The following is a 26,209-nucleotide window of genomic DNA, read 5'->3' as shown; positions in this document are numbered from 1 at the left end:
ACACTTTCTTCCATTAACCAAGATAGCCATCTATCTATAGTATCTCCTAAGGAACTGGCCATCCTCACCACATACCTCAACAACTTGTAAACACTCTCCAGGTGCAGGCAGAGACAATGCCTTAGGAGCAGAAACAGGTTAAGCATTAACTGAGCCAGTCTGTAAGGCTCTGAATTACCTGTAACCATGGCTTCCCACAACCCATCACCACTATCCATCCACAGGACGCTTTTCCTCGTCCCAAACTAAAATTCTGTCCCCATTCAATTAGCTCCTCGCTGCCTCCTCTTTGCAGCCCCTGGCAACCACGGGTCAACTTTCTGTCTCTATGAATTTGATTACTCGTATCAGTGGAATCATAAAGTATTTGTTTTTCCTGTTGGATTTATTTCACTTAGCATAATGCTTTCAAGGTTCATCCATTGTCGTGGCATGTGTCAGAATTTCCATTCCTTTTCAGGCTGAATAATATTTCATTTATGTATATATCTAAATTAATGGATATATTCAAATAAACATTTTATTTATCCACTACTCCATTGATATGGACTTTTTCCACCTCTTGGCTTTTGTGAATAATGCTGCTAAGAACATTGGTGTCTAAATCTCTGTTGGCGTCCGTTTTCCATTCTTTTGGATCTATGCCTAGAAGTAGAACAGCTATTCTTTTGGATCGCAAATCATTGCTTGCTGCCTCTCACTTTGACTTTTTAGTTTTAGATTGACAATGCTTGCTCTTTTTCTCTTCCCAGTTCCATGATTTTCCAATAATTTATTCTGTGGCTAAGGAGTTTGTGAAATGGTTTTCTTTGCTTTTGAGACAGTGATAAATATGTCTGGTAGGGAGGTATGAAGGATTCAAGAGCAATTGCTATTCATGGCTAAGCCAGAGAAAACTGTGAGATGGAAAATTTTCTAGAAGAAAATTTTTGAGAAATTGTTCTAGCCCAGTCTCAGAACTCAAAACTCTAAAGCAGCATTTTGGGGCCCAAGGATGTGCATTTGTGACAAGTTCCCAGGAGGTTTTAATGCTGCTGGTCCAGGGGCCACACTTTCAGGTATAAAGTACCGTCTATACTAAATCTTGCTTAACACATGTTCATCCTTCAAACTCACCTGCCTTTAATCCATTTTCAAACAATAAAGGGATCATGATGAATATACCCTACTAATATAATATAAATCTTTAATTTATTTTCTTTGTGGGGGTTTAAAAATAATTTTAGACAATGTTTTAAATTTTGAATGACTTTTCTCTTGCCCTTTACTTTTTATTTATTTTAATATTCATTACTTATACATTCAGAAAATGTTTGCTGTTGACTATTTTGAAAAATCAGATGATATAAAAATGAAAATAAATCACTGATAGTCCCATTCAAACACAACAGCCATTAACATTTTGTTGTAGTCTTTGCTATACTACATCTCCCTATCTAATAATGGTGGTATCATACTCTGTGTAGTTTTATATTCTACTTTTTGTACTTGATCTTATTTTAATGTCATTAAATGTTCTTTTAAATCATAGTTTTAAGTTGTTGCATAATATTCCATTCATGGATATATCACTGTCTCCTTTATTCTAAAAAAACCCACCATTTTTTAAGAGTGCTCATTTACAATAGAAACAAGTGATTAAACATTTTTTATTTTATCTGTCTCCCCTATAAATTATAAACAGAAACAGACAAACAAAAAGCTTTTAGAAAGGGTTAAAGTAATCCAATGATATTCACAGTAATCCAGTCCAGAAGAGATTCTAACCCAGGACAATAAAACTAAACATTATCTCAAAAAGAATCCTGGAGAGAGTAGCATGAATATACCATGTCAGGTACATGGTGGGACGAGTGAATCCTAAAGAAGTTAATTCTAAATGCGTTGTCTACAACAACACTGATTTGTTCCCCTTTATTCTGGATTTTATGGTAAAATAGTAAACAAGAACTGTAGTTAATCTGTGTGCTATCGGAAGTACTTTGATGTAATAGCCCTCAAACATTTCTATTAACTTCTATTAATTCAATTCTACATTATCAAATTCTATTAGGACAAACAATTGAGCTAGTTATTTTCATTTCATTTTTCAATGAAGAAAAATTCAGACTCTGATATTCATTTTTAAATCTCTGCTTGCAATAGTGTACTATAAGATCATACCACTGCTTTCCTTAGTCTCATTTCTCTGCCATCTCATTAAAAGCAAAAGATTCTATTCCTATGATAGTATAAGAGCCTGATAAGTGACAACAAACTTCAGGTTACCAAGATACTTATTTGTTTTCAAATCCTTAACATACCATTTCAAATCACTGAGGAATCAATTTGAAACTCACTTTTCTGTTTTTATTGAATTGAATCAAGGGAAGCAAAGTTTAAGGAGAACCCAGAAACATGATTACACCTAAACTTCACTGATCAGCTCAACCTATTAAGAGAACAAAATTTAAAATGCTATAATCTAGCATCAATCTGTACTTTTCATTGTAGTTTATATTGAAGCTATTTTCTATCTTGCTTGGTCAAGAAATAAATCTAATTATGGAAATATGGAAACTATTTGAATATCATATCCTTATCAAATACATTTTACATCAAAAAAGAAAAAGTCATGTATGACCTCAAAATGGGGAAAGGGTATTAAACTGGAAAATTAGAAGTACTATGTATTTCCAACTTGGGCTTTTATATCACTCGACAAGCTCTGAAAAGGAATTTGCAACCATGTGCCTAGAGGTAAAATGTAAATGTGGAAAAATTAACCATAAATTAAGGTTATTCACATTCCCCCCCGCCCTGCAGGTTTTTTTATTGATGAAATTCAAAATATAATGATAATAATTGAGTCACATTTTTTTTATTTATTTACCATGACCAGATTTAAAACAAAACAAAATCATGACCAGGTCTGAAAACGCAATTTTTATGTGTACAGCTTTTAATACCTACAGAGCTGACTGTTCCAGTACAATTATTCTCCATGTGAAAGATGTGGAAATGAAGACTCAGACATTGAGGCTTTGAGCTGTCCAAGGTCACCCAGCCAGTTAGAGATTTAAGTCTGGGGATTTCATTTAGGTCTCTAAATCTGAAGTCTCTAGATCTTTTTTTTTTTTTAATTCCTTTACCTTTCCTTCCCTTTTTAATTTTTCAGTTACAATTGACATTCAATATTATTTTATATTAATTTCAGGTGTACAGCATAGAGGTTAGACAGTTATATAATTAAGAAGTGATCCCCCTGACTAGTCTAGGACCCACCTGGCACTATACATAGTTATTACCATATCATTGACTATATTTCTTATGCTTTACTTTACATCCCCATGACAATTTTGTAACTACCAATTTGTACTTCTTAATCCCATCACCTTTTTCACCCTGCCTCCAGCCCCCTCCCATCTATCACCCTGACAAATCCAGTCCCCATCTGACACCATATATAGTTATTGCAATATAAGTGACTGTATTTCTTATGCTGTACCCTACATCCCCATGACTACTGTGAAAAAACCAATTTATACTTCTTAATCCCTTCCCCTTATTTATCCGCAACCCCCTCCCATCTGGCAACCATCTCTCTAGTACTTTAACCTGTCAACGCTAACTGATTTGGGCTCTCTAAAATCCCAACGGTGTCTCTCAGACTTAGAGAGCTTGGTGGACACTGCCGGAATTCCCCTTTTGGTGCCGTGGCAGAGAAACTCATTCAGTATGGGTCTGATTTTCAGCAGAGTACTCTGGGCTGGTAATATTCTTCTCTCTCTCTTTGTCAGATTTCTTCCCATCCTTCTCTCTCTGTCTCGCTATCTCTCTGCCTTTCTCTGTTACATGTTTTTTGTTTATTCATATTTTTACCTTGTTTCCCCAAAATATTTGAAGCACCTTACAAAGGTACATATACAATAGCAACATAATAACGACAGCCAAGCACTCATTTAGCGCTATTTTTCAGGTTCTGTTCTAAGTACTGTACATCTAGTATCTCATTTAATTTAATTTTTAGTAACAACCCTCTAAGCAGTTTATTATTACTATTATTGTTGTTGTTATTGTCATCATCATCACCCCTATTTTACAGACAAGAAAGCTAAAGCACAAAATAACTCGCTCAAGGGCATACTCGTAAAACCAGTAAGTGACAGAATCCAAGCAATCTAATTCCAAAGTCTCAGCTTTAAACTCATTCTCTGTGCATCATCTTAAAAATACAATTAGTGAGGAAGGAATTGGGGATGAATGGAAAATAAAGGGGCAAGATGAATACACAATCTACTCTGCCAGTTTTTACATGGTTGGTAAACATGGCGCGTAGATTTAGCTCTAGCTCCAGCAGAGAGTGGAAACGGATGAGCTATAAAAGTTACCATCTCCAAAACATGGAAGCAACTGAGTCTTGAGAGAAACACCTCATGCCACTCTGGAAACACGCCCTTGTGATGTTCCTTTCATTTATTCACTTTGTATTTGTTTACACAATAACTATTTCTTGAGCACCTTCTGTTTGTTAGGCGCTATGCTGGTTGCTGGGGATACAAAGAATGAAACATAATCCATGCCTTAGAGATAACCAGGATTTACGGTAGAACAGTGGTTGTGTCTTCCTTGGGCATTCCCCCAATTCCCCCTCTGAGTGGAGTAGGGGAAGAACATGACTGGCAGGAACTGGCTTAGAACAAGGTTCTACTGGGAGAGGAGACCCGAGGGAGGATTAGAGAACACGGCAAAGAAAGAAAACCTCATGAACCTGGTCACAGAAGCAGCATTTGTTCCGTGATGACATCTTTCCCTATAACCTGTAACCTGAGGCTGCCCCTGGACACACTGGACTCTGAACTTTGGGAGGTTGCATGGTTCTTTGGAGATCATGTGACTACAGGGCTAAAAGGAGGGTTGTGAGAGGAGGCCAAGCCAGCTGCTTTCGACAAAGCTCTGAAATGTTTGTATCAGTGAGTGTGCGTGTGCACACAGATGCACCTCACCCCTAAGGGAGTACTTCTGACTGCTTGGTCAAAGACGCGCCTTTCCCCTGCTTTAAATAATACATAAAGGAGTTTTTAAAATAGTTATTTCTCTTTTTTTCCCATCCAGATTTATCTGATAAATTCAGTGCAGGCAAAATTATTTGTCCCACTGGCCATGGCCCCTGCCCAGTTATCATGGATTTATCTTCTGCCACCTTTGGCCATGAACCCTGCTGGAGATAGGGGTGTCTTGGATTATAATAAGACTTCGACTTAAAAATAAGGGCATGAGTGGCTTTGACCTTCTGGACCTACAGCTGTGTTTCTAAGAGAAAATCATATCAAGAGTGCGGTTATTGGTTATGATTGTGTTCAGTGTGTTGAAATGAAGTATGGTTAATTGACCATGTGGTTAATTGAGCATCAGTTAAATGAGTCATGAAGCTAGCATCTGATAGATCCAATGCTCAGATCAAAGTACAGAACACAAACCGACCACCCACAGGCATCCCTCCTGAAGCCATCACTATAAAGGTCTTAGATGAGACGGGAAAAGCAAGAGGGTATAGAGTTTAAGGACAGTTTGCATAGCGTTTGGAAGGTGGTGGTAATAACAGGAGCCAGAGAATATTATTGAAGCACCCTGCATTTCATTTTTAATTTGCAATAATGGATCTCGTGGTGAACTTTTTCTGAACTGCCTTTGATTAGAAAAAGCAAGCTCATTTGGAAGTCTTGATACAGTGCTTGATACAGTGCTTGAATTATTTAATAGATTCTAACATGTTTAGTGAAGGGGGGAGGTGCTGAAGGCTGTGTGAGGAACAAGCATAAAAATCTTAGGCGTTTTCACCCAGAGAGCACCCTTCTCTGGCAGTGAGGAAAGTAATTGTTTCCCCATGCATGTCCGTGGCATTTGGAGAAGCTGTGGCATCTTGGGTTTCCTAAGCGAGAGCTGCTTCTCTGACTTGGCCATCTTCTCTCTCTCCTGCAGTCCCAGCAGAAGTGCATTGTAATCTTCGCCCTGGTCTGCTGCTTTGCCATTCTCGTTGCGTTGATATTTTCGGCTGTGGACATCATGGGAGAGGATGAGGATGGACTCTCAGAAAAAAATTGCCAAAATAAATGTCGGTAAGAGGTAACAAACAAAAATTCTCTTTTAGGGGGTGGGCAAGAAAGCCAGAGGGCCCTGGACAGTGGGGAGAACAATGTCACAAACACACATGATCACCTGACTTCCCCTCGGGTTACGCTGAGGCCTGACCCTCGGTCCACGGCTACTCTTACTTTTAGACCAAGGAGATAAAAATGAGCAATGATTTAATTCGCTTTACAGTTGGAACATATTCTGTACAGAGGGATGCTGGACCAAATGAAATGTACAGTCTGCGGATGAGGTTTTGGTCTTTCCCATGATGAGACTCGCAGAAAGGAGGGCCCCAAATGGACGGGGACACTGTGCTGGTGACATTGGTCACATCAAATGGAAGTTACAAAGCACACATCTCAGGAAAAATTCCAGCTTCAAATTAGGAATTAAATAAATCCGCATGACTATGAGAACACGTGGGCCTCTTCAATCTACCCCAACATGGCACAGTTTGTAATTAATCTAGAAATGACAACAGCGGTACCGTTATATTTCTGGATTATGCCTCTGCAGTTACAGCAAATAACGTCTCCCCAGGGTCATTCCTGATGAGGGCAGGGCCATCAGAACGTGGTTCTGTCCCATGAATCTCATTCTGTTTTTGTGGAGCTGCTACTTTTTCTTGGAGGTCATGAGGAGGGTGTAGAAAAGTATCAAGAGAGGGCAGATGGATACGAGGCCTATTTCTATATACATGTTGCCGCAAAGCTGAAGTCAGACCACAAAATTACCACGGTCATTATGAATTTGAGCTTTTAATGAGTTTTACTTATAATTTTCCCCCGTGGGAGGCATTAGTCTAAGTGCCCGTCTTTTCCAGCTTAAAATCAACAAGCTGGTAATGTGTATGTAAGTTTGATCCTGTGGATATTTTGCCTTGAAGGTTGAATGTCTGGCACACACACACACAAAAATGTCTGAAAAAGACAATTGAAGTTTGTTTTCTTTTTAACCCATGATACGTTATAGTCTCGTTACCAGGCAGCAGTATTATATACAGAACACAGGACACAAGAAAGAAATCAGTATACATTTTAAATTTATTCCTTCATGTTTGAAAGGTGCTCCAAAGTATATTTACTTCCCAGACTAAACTGGGGATGAACATTGTATTGGGAGCATAGTGAAGCGAAGAACAAGAATAGATGGTCATCCCCTTCCCCCCAAACACTCCACGTGCATCACTACCTGTGCTAATTCTGCTACTCGACAGATGCCAACAGCCCGTGGACAAGGGGCCCATTTAGTGGAGTGGCTCTGCCCCTGTCACCTCAGCCTGTGATGAAGACTGCTGGGTATTTACATGGCAAACTGCAGCACCTTAGAAAGCCACTTTATAAAGGTCAAACTATAACAATTCCCTTAAGACAAAATACCCAGTACCTTTAACATGCATTACCAGCTATCAATGGTAGCTTTCAACAAAAAAAGAGGGAGCCTTAGAACTGTGCCTCTTTCACTTGGCGGAAGCTATAATTTAATATTTACTTGGAACTCCTGCAGCTGGATTGGGGGTCTGGTGATTTCTTCCATCTCAATCGTTAACTATTAATAAATCCTGATGATGCAACACTGCTTCTCCCTCCATCTAGAACATACTCTTCCAATGACCACCCATTCCCCTGCTGCCTTTCACCTGGGTAGTTGGAATCATGACCTGGTTGCTAGGTGCCAGTCCTCCTGGCAGCCATCTTTTCTAGAGCTTGCAGCTTCTCCGGATCTTTCTCTCTCCTTCAGCCTCTTCCGCTGTGTCCTGTCTTTCTGTTCTATTAATATGTTCTCAGCGGTACAGCAGGCACTTCTGGTATGTCTGCCCCCATCCTGAGGACCTCTGGTTGTTCTCTCAAACACTCAGGATGGAGGTTGGGCAACTGGGAGTCCTTGTACCCCAATTTAGTCCCGATCTCAAGTGGGACAGTCCACTGTCCCACTCTCTTTTCTTAATCATTCTCATTTTCATTTGATGAAATTTTTTCTAACATCATCCACTCCCTCTTTTTTTTTTTTAAGCTGAGCCATCCTGCCACCTGTTGGCAGCTCAGCGGCAGCTCAGCTCAGACCGGGAATCGAACCGCTGTTGTTCAGAGCTCACACTCTTGAGCGAGCTCTTAACCAACTGAGCCACTCAGCCGGCCCCATCCGCTCCCTCTTTATCGTTGTAGGTGACATTACCTACTAAGTTCTAGAACTCTCCCCCGCCTTCCTTTGTGCCTGGCTAACAGACCTCACGACAGTCAGTCCCACCCCTTGCTATTGTCTTTAGTGACTCTAAAATTTACTTCCCAGCACCCTAGCCTTACTGTTTTTAACCGCCTCAAGTCAATATATGTAATATCCACATCACCTTTGCTCCTGCCAGCGAACTATCTCCCTTCCGAGCTAGCCTACTGCAATGAATGACCATGGACTTTGAAATCAGAAAGATCTGGATTCACATCTACATCCTATCACTTCCTAGCCCTGTAAACGTGGGCTAGATGATAATTTAATTAGTTCATTCATCTCCTGTGAGCGGGGCACCTAAGGACTGAACGAGGAGTTGTTACAATACAGTTGATGAGACAGTCGTGGCAATACTCTGTGGTCAGAACTACAGTGGGAACGTCAGAGGGTTGGGGGCGTGGCCTGACATAGTGAAAAGAGTAAACCTGGCCTTGGACTTGGTTCTGCCTGTGATTTGTTATGAAGACTATTTTAGTTTTATTTCCCTTAAAAATGGTAGGTTAAAAAAAATCTGCCTTACAAGGTTTTATGAGGATTTAGTATAAGTTGCGTAAACTCAAAGCATCAGGAAACTTACAACAAGCAATATGGAAATATCAAACCTACCCCCATTCCTTTGAAAGAATCAGAAATCCCCCTCTTCTCTTCACAGCTCAGGTCTACTCCTCTTTCTTTCTCACTTATCCTGAACCTACTCTTTATCCTGATTTTAGTTTGTGGGATAAACAGAGACCAAACACATCAGAACAAACAGGCTAATTTGTTCAGAGCTTGCAAGACAGTCAGCCATGTCACCTGTGTTTGGCAGAGACTCAAAGGCAGGCAGTGGGAACACTGCACTGGTGGGAAAAGGACTGCCCAGGTGTGCTCTGGCTGGAGGCTGCCTGACTGGCAGTGGGGCATCCTATGTGATTGGCTAAGACTGGGTATTTGGCTCTCTCTGGTTGGTCCTAAATCAGAACTGGGGACAAAAGTTAGGGGAGCTGGCAGCTATTAACAAAGTCCTGACCATTTTGGTTGTAGAAGTTACTGTTTAGCTTCCTGGGTTGTTACTAGAGGTAGCAGCCTGACTTCTTACAAGTCTGACTTAGAGCAGGTTGGTGTTCTGTGCTGGTGATTGTAGATAAGAGGTTGGTTTCCCAGGCAGGTTGCTGTAGGTTGTGGCTCAAGGTTCTATTTTTATGTATATGTCTGATCTGGCCATTGTCTATTTGCATATTTAGCCTCCCAGTTCTCTGAGCCTCCTCCTGTACTACCAGCCCCTTCTGTTTTAATTTTAAATCTGTTTTCATTTTCTTGTTATCCATTTGCTAGTCCGTGATGTTTCTTCCAGCTGCACCCAAAGCCTTCACTCGGCTCCCTGGATCTTCTGCCACACTGCCAGTTCATAAGCTGGTTGGCTCCTGGTTCCACCCACCCTTGGCCTGGGGCAGCCTGGCCACGGCTCCAATCCCTCAACGGCCTGCAGAGGAGAATGAGTCCCACTCGTCTTCAGGCCTAGGTTCCTCCAGGCAGGAACGCCTCTGGTAAGAGAGGTGAGACTGCTGGGGACGCACCCACTGAGTGAGTACAGGGGCGCTGATGTAGACAAGAAGGGAAAACCGCTGCTCTGCGCGTGCTCGTGAGCACGCCAGTCCCAACCTAGCCGCTCTGTAGGAAATTCCAGCTCTTCTCACCTCATCCTTTCTCCTGCACTGACTTCCCCGGACTCTTCTGCAAGGTGACGCCAACGAGATCACGTGCTGCTCAGCTTCCGACTACAATACCATTGACTTCCTCTCACAGAGTTTTCTCTTTGTGTGTTTCTCATGGCGTCATTATCATAAGGAGTGTTGCTTGCTCAGTTTGACCTTTGCCGAGAGCTTATGGCTTTGTAATTCAACTCCCTCTGGGTTAGTAGCTCTCCTCATTCCTGAGAGTTGCAAGAATGTGAGACAGTCTACACTCTGTCAGGGCTTCCAATTGTTCTGACAGCCTGCTCCCGAGATCCGCTCGCCCAGTGCACTCTTTTCTAAATATATTACCTTAACTCATCTTATCTCTACTAACTAACCTAGAGACCTTTCTCTCTTCTCGCAGATTCCCATTCCGAGGCAACCTGCCCACTCCGTGATTCCCTAACTTTTAAGTATGTTTCTGAAAAATGTCTCTCCCTATAAAAACTATCCTACTTTGTAATATTTCTGTCTGACTTATTTTATTGCTTTCCCCCTTTTATTTCTTTGCTGCTATACTACTGTACTAATAGTAGAATAATGATACCCTTGATGATCATAATTTCCACAGGAATCTATAAAATAAAAACTGCCCTCAACTTATCTTCCAAAGTGCCTTTTAACCAGCCTTGGTTGGTAGGCTCAGAAACAAGATCTTCTGACCTCACTAAATGACTTTGACCTATTTCTTTGTCTCTTTGTACTGAATTTCTGTGTACTTTCCACCATTTCCCAGTGTGTTTTTAATTGCTGATTCAGTCCCTATAAATATAAGCTTCCATGTCACTTGACTACTTGAGGGGGTGAAAGGCAAATTTTCTAGTTTCCACTAGGAAACTATATCTCAGTGGGCTGTGGGGCATCACTGGGGAGTTAAGAATGGCTTAGCCTGCCAGTTTAGATTGCATGCATGCTGGGGCTTGGCTATTCTCTGATTCAGTAGTGTCCCTAGTTGTTTTACACCATTGCAGGAGGTAACTGTGCACTGTGAAGTTTCCCACATGTGGCATTCCCAGGGACCAGTAGAAACACTGGCACTTACCTCCAGGTACTGCTCAGGAGCAGAACACCTGCTCAGGGCGGAACGAGAACCCTTTTCAAAAGAGAGGCTTCCATTCTGTATTTTGCAACTACATCTGTATCACCTCTCCTGGAGAGAGCCTACAGCAGTTGTTTTGGTTTCTTACTCACCCACTTATTAGAGACACTACTCGCCACTTACTAGAAGAGGACTTTTCTTGACCGTAGCTCCCCGATAAATGCTCACAGAACAGTCTGCACCTGCTCCTCTTCCATCTTCAGGCCCAATTCCCATAACTATATGGGAATTAATTTCTGCAAACTCTCACTAAACAAGCTGAGTAAACATAAAATTGTGGGTGGATTATCATTGCCTTTTAATCATACTGGTGGACACTTGTCACCTATTCTATCCAGGTAATTATGGAAGTCCCACCCATTCTCCTGAATCAGCCTCCGTGTCTTGGAAGCTACTGGCCTATTTCTGCTCACTCTTGCCCACAAATCTGCATGTCCATTTCAGCTTACCCACCCCTCGTTGGTCTTAAGCATGGGAATGGACCAACTCAGTCTACATATATGATCTCTACTATTCCAGAACCCAGGAATTTTCTTTGATCCTAAAGTGAACGGACTTGGGTCTGTACAAAATGGGTTATGTATTGGTTACCCAGCCTGAACTATTAGTCTGGGTAACCATTATGTAAGGAACTGTAGTGGTTGTCCAATGAGGGGTAACCCAGATCACCAAGGTTTGGCCACAGAAAGTATAGCAAGCACCAGACTCACTTTGTAACAGGCCACCCCTCCACACCCATGCACACTTCACGTATGCTTTCTAAATTTTTCCAATTTCTCTGTTAAAAAGCTGACTTCTCTACTTTGTATTTTTTACATACTTTTAAAAAAATCTCTTCCTCTGATCCATTATTGTCTTACTTAGAAAAATAAACTATTTCTATAGACATATCTATATCTATAGTAATAACCCAGTTGCAGCTCCAGCATAGGACGTGTATAATTTGGTTCATCAATATATAACATTTCTAGAAGATAGTATTCAGAGACGTGTTTATGCATTGGCAATCACCTCCTAGTATTCTGTACTTTCTCATTTACTATCATGACCTTAAAGCTACCTGAACAGGCTCAACTTGATGCAATAGATTTTAATCGCTGCTTTTCCTTTTAGTGCCCAAATTGTTAGTACTTGGCTAGAGTGAGCCGTCTTTTGTTCTTTCTGACACTATTCCACATATCTGAGAACAGCCTGGCTTTCTGGCAGCAACAAGCTGTTCTAGCCCCAATTTGAATTGTCTTGCTCTGAGACATAGTGTTACCTACTCTCCAATGATCCCTGGTTCTTTTCATAAAGAATGTTAAAACTGAAAGCTACGTTCCAACAGTGTCATTAAATTGTCCCCCAGGGGTTTTGGTGATAGATACGATGACACCAAAGGAAAGACTCTCTTAATTACTGTTGTGACAGGGCAGTATCTCTCCTTCTGTCTTTCCCTCCCTTTCTTTACTATTATAGACATAAAAACAAGGACAGCAGAGCCAAATTACCTGCAATTGAATCTGGCTATACCAGTTAGGCAATTTAAAATCTCGGGCAAGTTTCTCAATTTTACTGTGCCTCATTTTTTTTTCATTCCTATAATGAAGACAGTTATAATGTCTCGCTTGAAAGGTTTCTGTAAGGATGCAAGTTGAGTGAGGCAAGGTCTCAGTGAGTCACCAGGGTGGAGCAGCGGAACTCACCAGGCCAATCAGATTCAGATTTGGCCTGTGGGGGCGGGCTCAACACAGGAAAGATTGTGCCTGGCTGCTAGCTGCACGGGAGAAGGACCCCACATGGAGAAAATGGGTTCTGTCCCTCCAGTCCTCTCCCCGAAGTTACACACCTCAGTCTGCCCCCCATATGCCTCCGACATCCCCTGAGTCACCGTCCCTCTGTCAGAGCCCAAGGTGAGTGCCTGTGAGTGAGAGAGCCTGTGCATGGGTCATTCAAAAGGATGCCTGGGCTTTCCGCAGCCTTCCGTCCCACCCAGATGGTCAGAATCGCCACTGTTTTTCACAACCAGATATTGTGGGAGCTCCTCTTACCAGCACCAGTACTCAGGGCTAGGGAGCCTGATGTGGAGCTGGGGTCCCTCGCTTCTCCAGGGGAGAACCACTGGGTTTGAGATAATCCTCCTGATTTTCAGCCGCCACACAGAGGTTTGAAACCAGCCTGTTTGGTGTCTCTGCCCCTCCTACCAGTCTCGACATGGCTTCTTCTTTATATCCTTAGTTATAAAACTGTTCAGCCAGACAGATGGTTTTCCAGGCTGATCGTTCTATAATTCAGTTGTAATTTTGATTTGTTCATGGGATGAAGCAAGCACAGTGTTTATCTACTCTGCTATCTTAGATTTCCAAATCTTGCAGTCCTTTTTTAAGTTTCATCTTACTTTGCTCCAAAATGAGGAAGAACTTATAATCTATTTTTCACCCTTTTTTTAAACTACTGGTTTACATCGATCTACCATGCTTTATATTGACAAACCCAATCATGTTTTTAAATTAGAGTGTTGCTCCCAAATTTGGAAGACTCCATTTGGTTTTTGGCTTCATATTTGATATCTGAGTGCTTTTCTGACTGTCTAAAGAGAAAGAGAGACTCTCATTTACACCCCTACCCCCAAGGGAACACCAAAGAATCTAAAAGCCTAGAGTACCTGGTACTACAAATAGATTGCCAGTGTACTAAACAAACAATTATGATGAACGGAAGAATAAAGGCAAAAACTGTCTCTAGAATTTTTGTCTTACGTCGTCTCCCAGGCTCTCCATTGAACACACTTTTATACCCTATTTCTTACAGAATCTTCTAGGATCTCAGGAAAGAGAAGAGATAAGCACTTACGTTTAACCCATTGTATTAAACAGAGGTGAGCCATTTTATGCATTTCTTATTGGCACCCTCCTGTTTTTCAGTTATAAACTCTTTTCACTTTCCTACAACTCTAACCTTACTTCTCATGCCTTTCTGTTTAGAGGTTACTGTAATTGAGAAGATGTTATCCACTTAATACAGCTCCTTTAGCTTTCTTTTCAATCAGAATCCTGAAGTGTCTTCACTCATCCTTCACTCTCCCCACCTTTATTGGTCTTGTCTTTTCCAAAGCTAACCTCTGTCTATGCACATAATCCTCTGGAAATAAACAAAGACCAAGCAAATGAGAAAGAAAAGGCTATTTATTCAGGGCTTGCTATAGCAAGAGGGTCAGCCACCATCATGTGCATCGGGTGGAGACTCAAAGGCAGGCAGAGGTGTGGGAAAGCTTTAATAATAGAAAGAAGGAAGGCTTCAGGTATGCCCTGATAGGAGGCTGCTGGCCTGGGGACACTGGAAGCTGGCATCTCATGTGACTGGTTTCAGGAGCGTTGTTGGCTCTCTCCGATTGGCCTTAAGTTGAAAGTAGGGACAAAAAATAGGGAAGCTAGCCGTGATTAGTCAAATCCTGGCCATTTCAGTTATAGAAGTTCTTGTCTGGTTTCCTGGATTGTTACTAGGTCTGACTTCGTGCAGGTATGACTCAGGACAGGCTGGATTTGTGGGCTGCTTATCATAGATGATGGCCTAAGTGTGCTGGACAGGTGGCTGCAGATTGTGGCTCAGAGTTCTATTTCTTACCTATATGACCATTGTCTGTCTGTATATTCTGTCTCATACCCTTCCACAGACAGGCAATACTTCATTCTGGTTATTCAAATCTTATTTCTCTCTCCCACTTCGGCAATTTCTAACTCAGTCCTATGACTTCACCTCTACCTCTTGTCAAGTGATGCCAGATTCCCCAGCTCAGGCTATGACTCCTCTCCTTTCTCATCTTCACTCCTTGTGCACCATCTAGCCTCTTTCTCCCAATACAGTGTTAATGCAGAGCCTTTGGGACCCTGCTGACTGTCAGTTAGGTGCTCACTACATGTTCCTTTTTTTCTGCTTTGAGCCTTTACTCATTATCAGGGCATCTGCCTTCTCGCAGGAACCTGGGCAGAGGTACCCCATCCAATTTGATTTCTCACTCCTTTGTCCCCTTTCGAAAAATGCAAGGCCATTTCATTTCTGTAATGGTAGGTTGGGCTCTCTGCTGGTGTTATCAGCATTTCTGTCTTCCTGTTGTCTCCTCAACTGGATCAAAAACTCCCTGAGAACAAGGGGCCCCATCTGATTTTTCTCTTTTGTATGTTAAACAGTGGCTCACACATCACAACTAAGCAGCTATTCTTTCTTAAAGGGCAATAATTTCCATGGAAAAACAAGTATCAAATACAGGAATAGTACTGAGATAATATGTATTATCTAGATCAATTATTATTCCTCCATGGTGGAATCCACTTTTGGGGAATAACTCGGGATTGTGTTAAGTATATAGGTTATATACTTAAAGATTATCGTATGGAAATGCGTTAGAGAAAGAAACCTGTTGAGGAACTTCTAAAATGAAATAATATAACCTAACATATAACTTTTTTTCTAACTAGCATTGAATGAATAATTTTTAGTAATAATTGGGAATGGAAGATAAATGTTTAATTTTAAATGAAAAAGGAGACAAGTCCTCAGACATTTAAATACAGATATGTGTCTACTTCTGAACTCTGCTCTCCTATGAAAGGACACATATTAGCATAGTAATTTCACCATTGAGTCAGGTAAAATTAAAATTTCCTGAATTATGAGAGATTGATTAGCCTGGTACCCTGAACGTATTGTTTATATTCCCATAGCTAAAATCTCAAAAATTATTTTTAAAATAACCTTTTATCTTTAGCATTTAATGTTTACAGGAGGAGATTTGAGAGATCATGGCACTTTTTAATGGTCTATAATTACCACTTTAGGAAGCAGCAGAAGCTAATTATTTCAAACTTTTAATTTTAATGAAACTTAATATATGATTAACGATGTTGACATTTCCTGCCACTAAGTTTGTCATCTAAAAAGGTTATTTGGATGTGGTATATATTTTTCAAAAAGTTCACTGAACCCTTATAGGCACAGCCACATCTGAGAATCACAAATAGTGTTGGGGACAGAAAGCGCAGCTGTCTTTTCCACAGATAGCCTGTTTCAGCTGCTCTTGCAAGAAGGACCTCTCATACTGATGGTGAAGAGCCAACCCTCAACCTGAGGCAAAAGGAACACTGACCAAGGGGGTGGGGAGAAAAAAGAAAACTTAAGTGGATACGTCTGATAGATATTCTTATATTTTGCTTATAGATTGTAGTTACAAAAACAGTAATCAGAACTTCAGTTAAAGCAAGTGCTATGATTCAAAAGATTATATTGAGAAAAACAAAGCTTTGAACAGAAAAATCTGTTACAGAATTCACTGGAACTCAGATTCCCAAGTTGTAGAACCTTTAACATTCAGAACAGCTTGCAGGTTGGAAATACAGTGTTTAAGAATGGGGCCGCATTTCAGAGTAAAATCTTTGAGCTGTGAGTCTAAAAGACGTGGCTGCAAGTAATAAAATATTCTGTAATTGAACTTCCACTGCAGATCCAAAGCTCGTTTTGAGATATTACTCATACTTGATGTAGCAGTGTATTTAGAGCACTGAACTTGAGTTCAGAAGACCTGGGGTTGGCCCCAGTTCTGCCCCTTAAAGTTTAGTAAGTCACCTAAATGGGGCCTCAATATTCCCATTTTAAAATTGATGATAACTCTCCTTCCATGCTTTTGTAAGATGAGAATACAGTCATGTGCCTCATAATGACAGTTTGGTCAGTGACGGACTTCATGTCCAACGGTGATCCCATAAGATTGTAATGGAACTGAAAAATTCCCATCACCCAATGATGTCAGAGCCATCTTGGACAATGCATGACTCATGTGTTTGCAGTGATGCTGGTGTAAACAAACATACTGTGCTGCCTGTTCTATAAAAGTAAATAGTATACAATTACATACAGTACGTAATGCTTGACAATAAACACTATGATACTGGTTTATGTTTTTACTATAATTTTTATTGTTACTCTAGAGTATACTCTTTCTACTTATAAAAACAAGTTTGCAAGAAACATCTCATGTTTCTTGAGTGCATCGTTTTCTCTTATACTTGATTTAATCAAATATGTTTTGTTCATTATGGCCCCTGCACGTACAAAATCCACTAATAATGTTGCCAGTTAGAGGCCACTTTGAGGGATTGACCTGGAAATGAAATTAAAAGTGATTAAAGACTATGAGGGTAAAAAAATCAATGATGGTTATCGTTCGCCAGTCAGGCATGTCCCATTCCACCATACTTAAATCTTAAACAATAAGAACAAAGTGATGGAAGCTGTTAAAGGATCTGCTTCATTGAAGCAATGAGACTAGCAAAATTTGAGAAGGGCCTATATCAGACATGGAGAAACTTCTAGTGACCTGCAATAAAGACCAGACACAGAAGCATATCCCTCTGGGCGCCATGAAGATCACGGCCGAAGCAAAATGTTTATTTTTGAAGTTGAAAAAAAAATCTGACTATGATGGATGTTGAATTTACTGCTAGCTCTGGGTGGTGTTAACAATTCCAGAATCATCATTATCCATTATATAATGTGAACATGAGTGGTGAGTCTGCGAGTGCTGATGTGAAGGCAGCTGGAGAATTTTTGGACACTCTAGATAAGCTGATTGTGGAGGAAAACTATTAATACTTGCCAGGGAAAATATTCAGTATGGATGAAACCTCCCTATTCTGGAAACAGATGCCTGGAAGGACTTTCATCCATAAGGAGGCCAGGTCATGCCAGGTTTTCAAGGCTTTTTAAAGGAAAGGATAATAGCCTCCTTGGGGGCAACATTGCAGGCTACAAATTGAAACCCTTTGTGATCCCAAGAAATGGAATTACTAGGTAAAAGGGTATATGCATTTTAAATGTGGGTAGATAGTACAAATTGATTCCAAAGGGTCTGTGTCATTAAGATATAATATTACTTGTTTTCCCCACCCTTGTTAACATTGTATATTATCAAATTCTTTATTTTGCCAATCTGATGAAGGGAAAAATGGTGTTCTATTGTTTGTTTGTTTTTTAAATTATAAGTCAGGTTGAAAATCTTTCCCGTGTTTATGAGCCATGTCTGCTTCTTCATCTGTGATGGCTATTCAGGTCCTTTGTATAACATCATTAAGAAAAGTGTGGCTTGACTGGGGACTCAGTAAAACTAGCAAAATATCTGAGACAAATGCAATCATGATTATAATATTAGCAATAATAACACAATAAATGACATCTCACACAGAGCAAATCTATTTTATGAGAGCGGTATAGTAAGATTTTTTGAGTCTTTTTTTTTTCCATTGAAGTAGAACTATCAAGTTGTCGGAGATATTCACACGTGATTATTAATGTATTTTACTTTTATAGAACATTGAAATTGATCATTTGTGCTTCTATAAGGTGAACTTCCACTAATCTCTTCGCTTCAATAATGGTGACATTTACTGCATAAGATGAGCCAAGCTTGTCTCGTATTATAAATGAAGTACTTTATTCTGTGCACTCCTGGAAATATTGCATGCTGGGATATTTAGTTATCTCGCTATTATGCAGATGCTTTCTTGTCTTTAGCATAATTCTTAGTGATGCTGTTTATTGGTAGCTGAGGATAGAGTCAGCTATTGTGTATTTTTTTGATTATCACATTATCCTGGTAGTTCTTATCACATAACGGACTTGGAATTAGATTTCCAGGTGGTGGTGGACTGTGATCCGCTACAAGTGACCATTTTTAGATGTTATTTGGTTTTATTATTGCAATTATCACTCCTCGGATGCCTACACTATGCCAGCTACTATGGAAGGTACCTAATGTGATCTCAGTGAGTTTTACAGTAAAGCAGATATTATTATCCTTATTTTGCCGATGAAATGACAGATTCAAAGCTATTAAATCATCGACACACCTACTAAGGGGTCAAGCTAGGTTCAAACTCAGGTCTGTCTGACTCTTTTCTTATTATTTTGCTCTGAGGGCCAGTCAGGGCTGCTATGATGAGGGCTGCCCACTGAAGATGGGGAGCAGTGCGGGACTCGCTCACATTCCCACACCCCACGCCCCTCCCCAGCACAGGTGAGTGCAGCGCTGTTCCCTCCAGTGCTCAGTTCACCACGATCCTCTGCCTCCACGCTTTGCCCTTGTTCTCGCCGATAATAGGAGCATCTTCCATCACTAGACTTTGGCTGTTGGTACAGACCCCGTTCATTTCCTGCACCTGCTGGGATGCGGAGGAAATACTGAGATTAAGATTTATGACACTAGACTACCTCGGGTCCCAGACATGAGCTAATTTTTACAAAATTAGCATCTTGAAGTCCTTGAAAATTCTCATTAGGTATGTGAGCTAATTACAAGCATGTCCAAGTTTAACTCCGCCCGTAATGTTGAGCTGGGCTACTTTATGTAAAGGATTTTGTGAATTTGATTCACACAGCTTGCCCACATGGTACTGAGTCCCTGCCCATCGCTCTGGGCTCCTCTCTGGATTTCCCCACCCCAAACCCCTTAACCAGACCCTGGAGACGCCTGTCCCCTTCCTCCCAGGAGACCCTGGTCCCCAGGTCTCAGTGTGTTTCCCTCAGGATCCACCACAGGCATCTTCAAAGGAGGGGCACTTCTCAGTGAACATACTGCTGACTGTTGAAACTGCCTCATTGATTTCATTCATAAGAGAACATTTTTAAAAAGGAAAAAAAAAACCTGTTTCAGAGTTTTGCAAGGCTTTAAATCCTTGCACTGCATTTTTTTTGCTCAAAATTTATCTGCAAGCTTGGATCAGAAAATTGTTTTTCTACAAGTAGAGACCGACTTGGAACCAGAGGGAGTTTCTCTGTTTAGTTCTGCACAAAGCTCTCATATGCATGAGAGTCAGGTGCCCTGCCAGCCATGTCTGCCATCGCCTCCCTTACAATTTTCAGCCTGCGCAGTAACCGGTCCACAGGTCCTCTCGGGCCTAACGCACCAGGCTTTCCCAGGCCTTTGGGGCCTTCCTACCCATTGCTTCTGTTCTCAGGCACAGCTTTCTTTCTTTTCTCCATCTCTCGGGCTTTACCTGAGACCACCCCTCCTACAGGAGGTTTGCCTTGGCCCCCTGGGTCCCTGTCAGGTACCGTGCTGGGTGCTGCCCCAGTGTCCAAAGCTGACAGCTCTTATAGTACTCATTATCGGCTGTGATAGTTTTATCTACTCTACTAGCTTTCCCAGTAATTCAACCAATCTCCGCAGGAGTCTTGTTTTACAAAATTAGCATCTTGAAGTCCTTGAAAATTCTCATTAGGTATGTGAGCTAATTACAAGGACATCCAAGTTTAACTCCGCCCATAATGTTGAGCTGGGCTACTTTATGTAAAGGATTTTGTGAATTTGATTCTTTCTTCTTGTATTATTATTATTTTAAAAAAAAGAAAGGTGAGGAGCCCTAGGTAAGAGAGGGACTTTCTAGAGTTCCAAAAGTACTAACAGCAAATGTCATATGTCTCTCTAAACATTCTTAGATGAATGAGTATTGAGTTAGGACTTGGTTCAAGATAGAGAATTAATGAAAGTTGAGTCAAGGGGTATTTTTTTTAATCTAAGACACTCTCAATTTATGTGTAAATCAATCTAACCTGGAAGTGTGATATTAAAGGTTGATAGTGCTGCTTCCTGTCTACTGGGTCCATTTTCAGGTTTAGGTGTTAATAATTAAAGTCTTAGAGGTCTCAAGTGTTATTCCCGCTTGGGAGTCACGGGATATTAAAGGGTCCACAGGGCCCTTTGGGGAGCAATTTTATGACAGGTGAGTTAGGGTGAGACTTCTCAAGTTTGTGCTTCATTATTTTTTTCTGGTTGACTTTTTGGTCTCTATTACAAATTTGGTGAAGAAGGGAGAGGTGACATTTGTATACATTATCACCAAAATTTCATTCCATGTTTAGTCCCAAGGATGTCATGGAGTGACCATTCAGTTTGGCAGCTCAGTGGCAGCTCAGCCCGGGCTGGGACTTGAACCACTGTTGCTCAGAGCTCACACAACAGAGCTCGCACTATTGTGTGAGCTCTTAACCAACTGAGCCACTCAGCCGGCCCCTGAGGCATCATGTCTTAATCGCTGCACATGTACCTGTCTTCTCTTCTAGACTGTAAGCTTGTTGGGGTGGGGAACTCTGTCTTAGAAATAGTCTCATTTTTGGCAGCTGGCTCAGTGCTGGTGAGTATCAGATGCCCAAGTAGTAATGATGGAAGGAACGAAGAGATGCAATGCTGAGATGACATACCTGGCCCCATGCCTCAGGGTGGGTGCTCAAATGAGTACTGGTAAACTAGACTAAAGGAAGAAAAATAAAATAAGCCACAGGGAATAGCAAAAGGAGAACTAGACCAGGGGGGACAAAAGCGTTTGGTTTCCACTGGACTCTGAGTAAACTTGGGAAAGTCACTTAATTCTTCCGGGTTTCTACATTCCCATCTGTAAAACAAGATAATCTTACTTGACCTCCAATGTCCCTTCTCCTCTAGCAATTATATGAGTCTATTAAATGCCAAATATAGACATAGTTGATCATAAAATTTATTAATATACATCCACTGAATTTTTAAGCTTTTAGGATTCACTGCCAAAATTCAATTGACTGATACATTTTTTTTTTCAATCGGCCAAATATTTAAGAGGGGCATGTTTTATGTAAGGACCCTACTAATGCTGGAGATACAAAGGGGAATTATCAGTTTTCATCACCAACAGTAGGGGAGAGGTAGACGCGTTAAGAAGCAGATGCAGTGGAGCATGAAAACGCTGATGTGAGGGATGTCTTTAGTGTTAAGAAACCACAGGAAGGAGCAGCAAATGCTGCAGGAATGACAGAGCAGGGACTGGATTCAACAATTCCAGGCTCTACAAATCAGGGCCACGGCATGTACAAAGACTTGAAGATATAGAAGGGCACGACTTCATCACTGAAGAGTGAGCTTTAGGTTCTGTGTGGCTGGAGTGCAGAAAGCAAGCGAGGGAGAGGCAGGAGATGAGGCAAATGAGACTGTGACCAGTGCATGGAGGTCATGTGCACATCACATGCGCCTTGCTCAGGAATCTGGACTTTACTGTGAAACTACCTGGAAGTCATTCAAGGGTTGACAGGAAAATGAACATGATCCAATTTGCATGTCAGGGAAAAAATATGAATATGTCTGATGAAGTAACCAAAGCATGATCCTAGATGCCTATCCCCTGGGTGCTTCTTAAAATGCGCACTCCTGGGTTCAGATCTAATCTTATCAAATCAGAATTTCTGTGGGTTTGGCATAGAAACCTGCACTAAATAAAACCCCCACAAAAACCTTACAAGTTGTGCAGCTTACAGTGTGGGAACCACTGGGTAAGTAGATGGAAAGGGAACTCGGAAGAGCACAGATTTGGGAATCAGACAGACATTGAATCTCAGCTCTGTCACTTACTATTGTAGCTGTCTCAGTAGCCAAGTTACTTAGCATCTCTGAGGCTGAGGTTTTTCCTTCTATAAATGGGTTTAAAATGAGCTGCCTCACGGGGAGGCAGTCAAGATTAGTTGAGACAACAGGTGTCAGGCGCCTGATGTTTGGGGCGGCATATTGGAATCGCCTGGAGAAGTTATTCAAACTGTGCTCCTCAAGACCCTGGCAAGGGGTGTAAGGATTAAAGAGACTCCCTGGGTGATTTTGGTTAAGAGCCAGTAGGAGTCACACAGAATAGATTACGTCTCCTTTTCCTAAGGTGGTAAAGTGAAGGCATAAAAGGGATGCATTTAAGAGGTTTTTAGAAGTGACAATGTCCTAGACCCAGAAGAACTGCCTTAGTGATCTTAAGTTTTCAGTTTTGGATGGCTGGTGGTACCCCAACGTAGCTGGAGAGTGCAATTCTGCTTTGAACATGGTGGTGTCTGTGTTCATCTAAGTGGAATGTCCAGAAACAAGTGCTCACTAGTAAACAAGGGCCCCAGGGAAAAGTCTGGGGGTGGTGATAAAGAACAGACTGTCAGTGGCGGCTTCAAAGGGCACGGTTCCCCAGGGATGGGATGGAGGATAAAACGGGGCCTCACACATGACTCAGCTCCATGTCAACATCAAATTTTAAAAGTTTTCAGGAGAAAAAAAAATTCAAGTGCACAAAATTGAAAAGAAACAAGAGTAGGAAGAGAAACAGGAGAGGGTTTTATTTTAGAAACACACCAGGGAGAGATTGTCAGATGCCACAGAGAAGTCAGGTGAGACTAAAGGTTTCTGGAAAGTAGGAATCGGGTCTCACCAATGCTGAGCGCTCAGGCCATAGAAGGTGGCCGCCTGGTGGGATGATTCTGTGAAAACATTGGTTTCTTTGAGTTTATACTTGTACCTAAAATGTCCCCATGAAACCTCAGAGTCAGAAACTGGTACTTCACTTCTCCTCGAGTGGAAAGAATACTTCCAAGCATCTCTTGTTCTCAAGAACTATTTTATACAAAGAGTTGATATTGGCCATCTAGAGAAGTCTGTGTCCACTGGAGAATCAAAATAGGTTTTACTACAAAAACATCAGCCATTCCTAATGGCTTGCTCTTTAGTTAGTTATGAATGGTTGACCCTCCAGGTACACCTTTGTTCCTTGATAGAGTTTCTAACATGAGGGAAGGTATTCTTCTCTGGATTAAGAACATTTTGGGATAAAATAATTCACATTAGGAAAGTTAAAATTCCAAATATGCTGAACTCTATATAGTGGCTTATAACAATTATACTGCACACTAAAACTCATCACTTTGTACTTTTAAGGATGATGGTGCTTTTGCCTCCTATTAAATTTCAAATGGATCTGATGAACCGTTTCAAGGAGTCAGCAAATTTGGAATACCCTGTCTCATTTTGTTGCTGTGACTTAACGCCATTTAAAACCATTAACAAATACTGAGAGACCATTAGAGCACTGTGTGTTCAAGTGAAAATCAAAGAATCACAGCCACTCTATTGCAAGTGCGAAACAGTAGATACTAAAAAAGTATAACACATTGTCAAAGGTTATTTGATTCATTCACTTATTTACTCAAAAATTATTTACAAATCAAGTGAGCTATATGCAGCCATATTTTTTTAAAAAAAACTTGTGTAAAAGATGGAAAGAGATATCTAAAAACCAAAAGATAATATAAGCAAATGCCTTTTTATAAAAAAATATCATACAAAATTTCAAGCAGAAGGATCTAACATTAATTTAGCATCAGTGTATGTCAGAAACTGTAAAGAAACATCTTTTCACACTTTGATTAGGCTAAGAGAAGTCAAGTAACTTATCCACACACAACCAGGACTAGCTTCTGAGCCTGGAATCCAGTCCCCAGCCTTAGGACTCCAGCACTTCCACTCCATGTTCCATGTTTCCACCCCAGAGAAGAACAATTTTGAGCTACCACACTCTCACCTTCAGCTTGCAAATCCTCGGCATATAGTTTGCCTTTCAGAAACCAGTAAAAGTCCTTTCCAGCAAACACTTGAAAATCAGGTCGCAAACAATAGGAGTAATGTATTTTCTGATCTGAAATGACATGTGACTATAACATAATAAGACTTCCTGGCTTCTATTTGGCTCTCAAGGTAATTTCAAGAGTTCCCCAGGAAATTCTGAGAGCTGCAGGATTGGTAGGTAAGGGGTACAGCTTCCCAAAAGGTAGGTGTGTGCATGGATTCTGCTGGTCAGTCTCTGTTACTGTGGTTACCCCAAGACACACAGCAAGTGTTGGAGTCCAGCATGAGGAAATGTGTAAGCTATAGCAAGGAGTGGGGGTGGGAGCTCTGCAGAGAACCAGAGTCCATGCTTCCTAGCAGGAAATGACTCTGATGCATTATTCTTGTAAACCCCATGCAGGCTGAACTGCCCTCCTGTATGAAGTCAGCCCACAGGCCGTCACGTGGATCCCTGGTTCCCAGTTAGAACAAATGGATATATACCTACCAGAAGTTGACTCAGAATGTGGTGAAGGTTGGAAAACAATAATCTAGAGACTGTGTACTTGTTTCATAGTGGATTTAGGAGGAGTTTCTAGATTGTAGCTCGTTTTCTATGCTCAATAAATGTTTCATCAGCACTAAGTATGCAGTCCACAAATTCACTTATTTTGGTTTTAGCAAAGAGTAATTTGAATCACTTTTGTTTGGCATGAAAATTAGTTTTTTAATGGAAATGTAGTAGTGCCTTTGATCGTTATGATGAAAAAAGCATCTTGTTTTTTACTCACCTGACCTGACATTATTTAGATTTATTCCCATATCTTGGAGTTGGCTCTCATTTGCCTAATAGTAAGGGTGAGGGCTGCCTGTGCCAATGCATCTGCAATAAATAGCTTTGTTGAGAAGGGGAAGGTGAAACTGAAATTGATCCTGTCCCTTTCTCTTCCTGTCAAATTTTATTTTTCATTTTATGAGTCTGGTGAAGATAAAGATTTTAATGCTTAAGTGCAAGGATCTGACTCTGCAGGAATGTACTTACTCTTTTTGTAGAAAATATAATGATTTCACAGTATCTGCCCCGAACACTGCACTTGTCAGTTGGACTTCTTTTTCCATCAAGACTTCCTGGGCTTTTTCTGCTTCCTCCTCAACTGCCAAAATCTGCTTTTTCCCACCTGGGAAGCCTCTCACCCCATGTGCAGAGTCCATGGAAATATTTTAGTGCTCGAAGAGTGGAAACCTTGTAAAAATGTAAATTGTTTTTCCCACTGTTACACTGGGAGCAAAAAAGAAACAGCTTTAATGCACTTTCCTGTTGAGTAAGGGTTTTAGAGTTTACAGGCTTGCATGCAGAATTCTGAAAGGAGACAGCAGGACCACCTCACCTAGAGGAATTCAAGAAGGGCTCCAGGGATTGTCAGCAGAAGGGACTGGAGCAATCTGTGTGTTTCCTTCCTTACCCACATAAGTTGGTGGAGATCAGGAAGGCACGTTAACTCAGTGGCGAGCCCTGCCTGTATTGTTGTGCCAAGTATGGGGGTGGATTTCTGTTTTAAAGACATGCCCTTACCGAGGAATACAATCAATAATGTTGTAAGCATTTCTTAAGGGGCCAGATGGACCCATGTCCTTTTGGGGAGTCCACTTCATAGT

The 26,209-nt window shown here is 41.0% G+C and overlaps 1 protein-coding gene across 2 annotated transcripts in view; it reads left to right on the top strand.

Annotated features, from left to right (window-relative positions):
- PLD5 (phospholipase D family member 5) overlaps positions 1 to 26,209 on the top strand; it is a 207,759-nt gene that overhangs the window by 56,011 nt on the left and 125,539 nt on the right. Inside the window, exon 2 of one of the 2 annotated variants that reach the window (XM_019647599.1) lies at positions 5,962 to 6,098. In XM_019647599.1, the coding sequence (XP_019503144.1) occupies positions 5,962 to 6,098 (137 nt within the window). Of the gene's footprint in view, positions 1 to 5,961; positions 6,106 to 26,209 lie in introns of those variants that run through there. The other variant, XM_019647600.1, reaches the window with a different exon arrangement.

Source organism: Hipposideros armiger, unplaced genomic scaffold (assembly GCF_001890085.2).
Source record: "Hipposideros armiger isolate ML-2016 unplaced genomic scaffold, ASM189008v1 scaffold_113, whole genome shotgun sequence".
Classification (NCBI taxonomy): Eukaryota; Metazoa; Chordata; class Mammalia; order Chiroptera; family Hipposideridae; genus Hipposideros; species Hipposideros armiger.
Note: the sequence above shows the minus strand (reverse complement) of the source record. Positions and strands in the feature narration are given on the sequence as shown.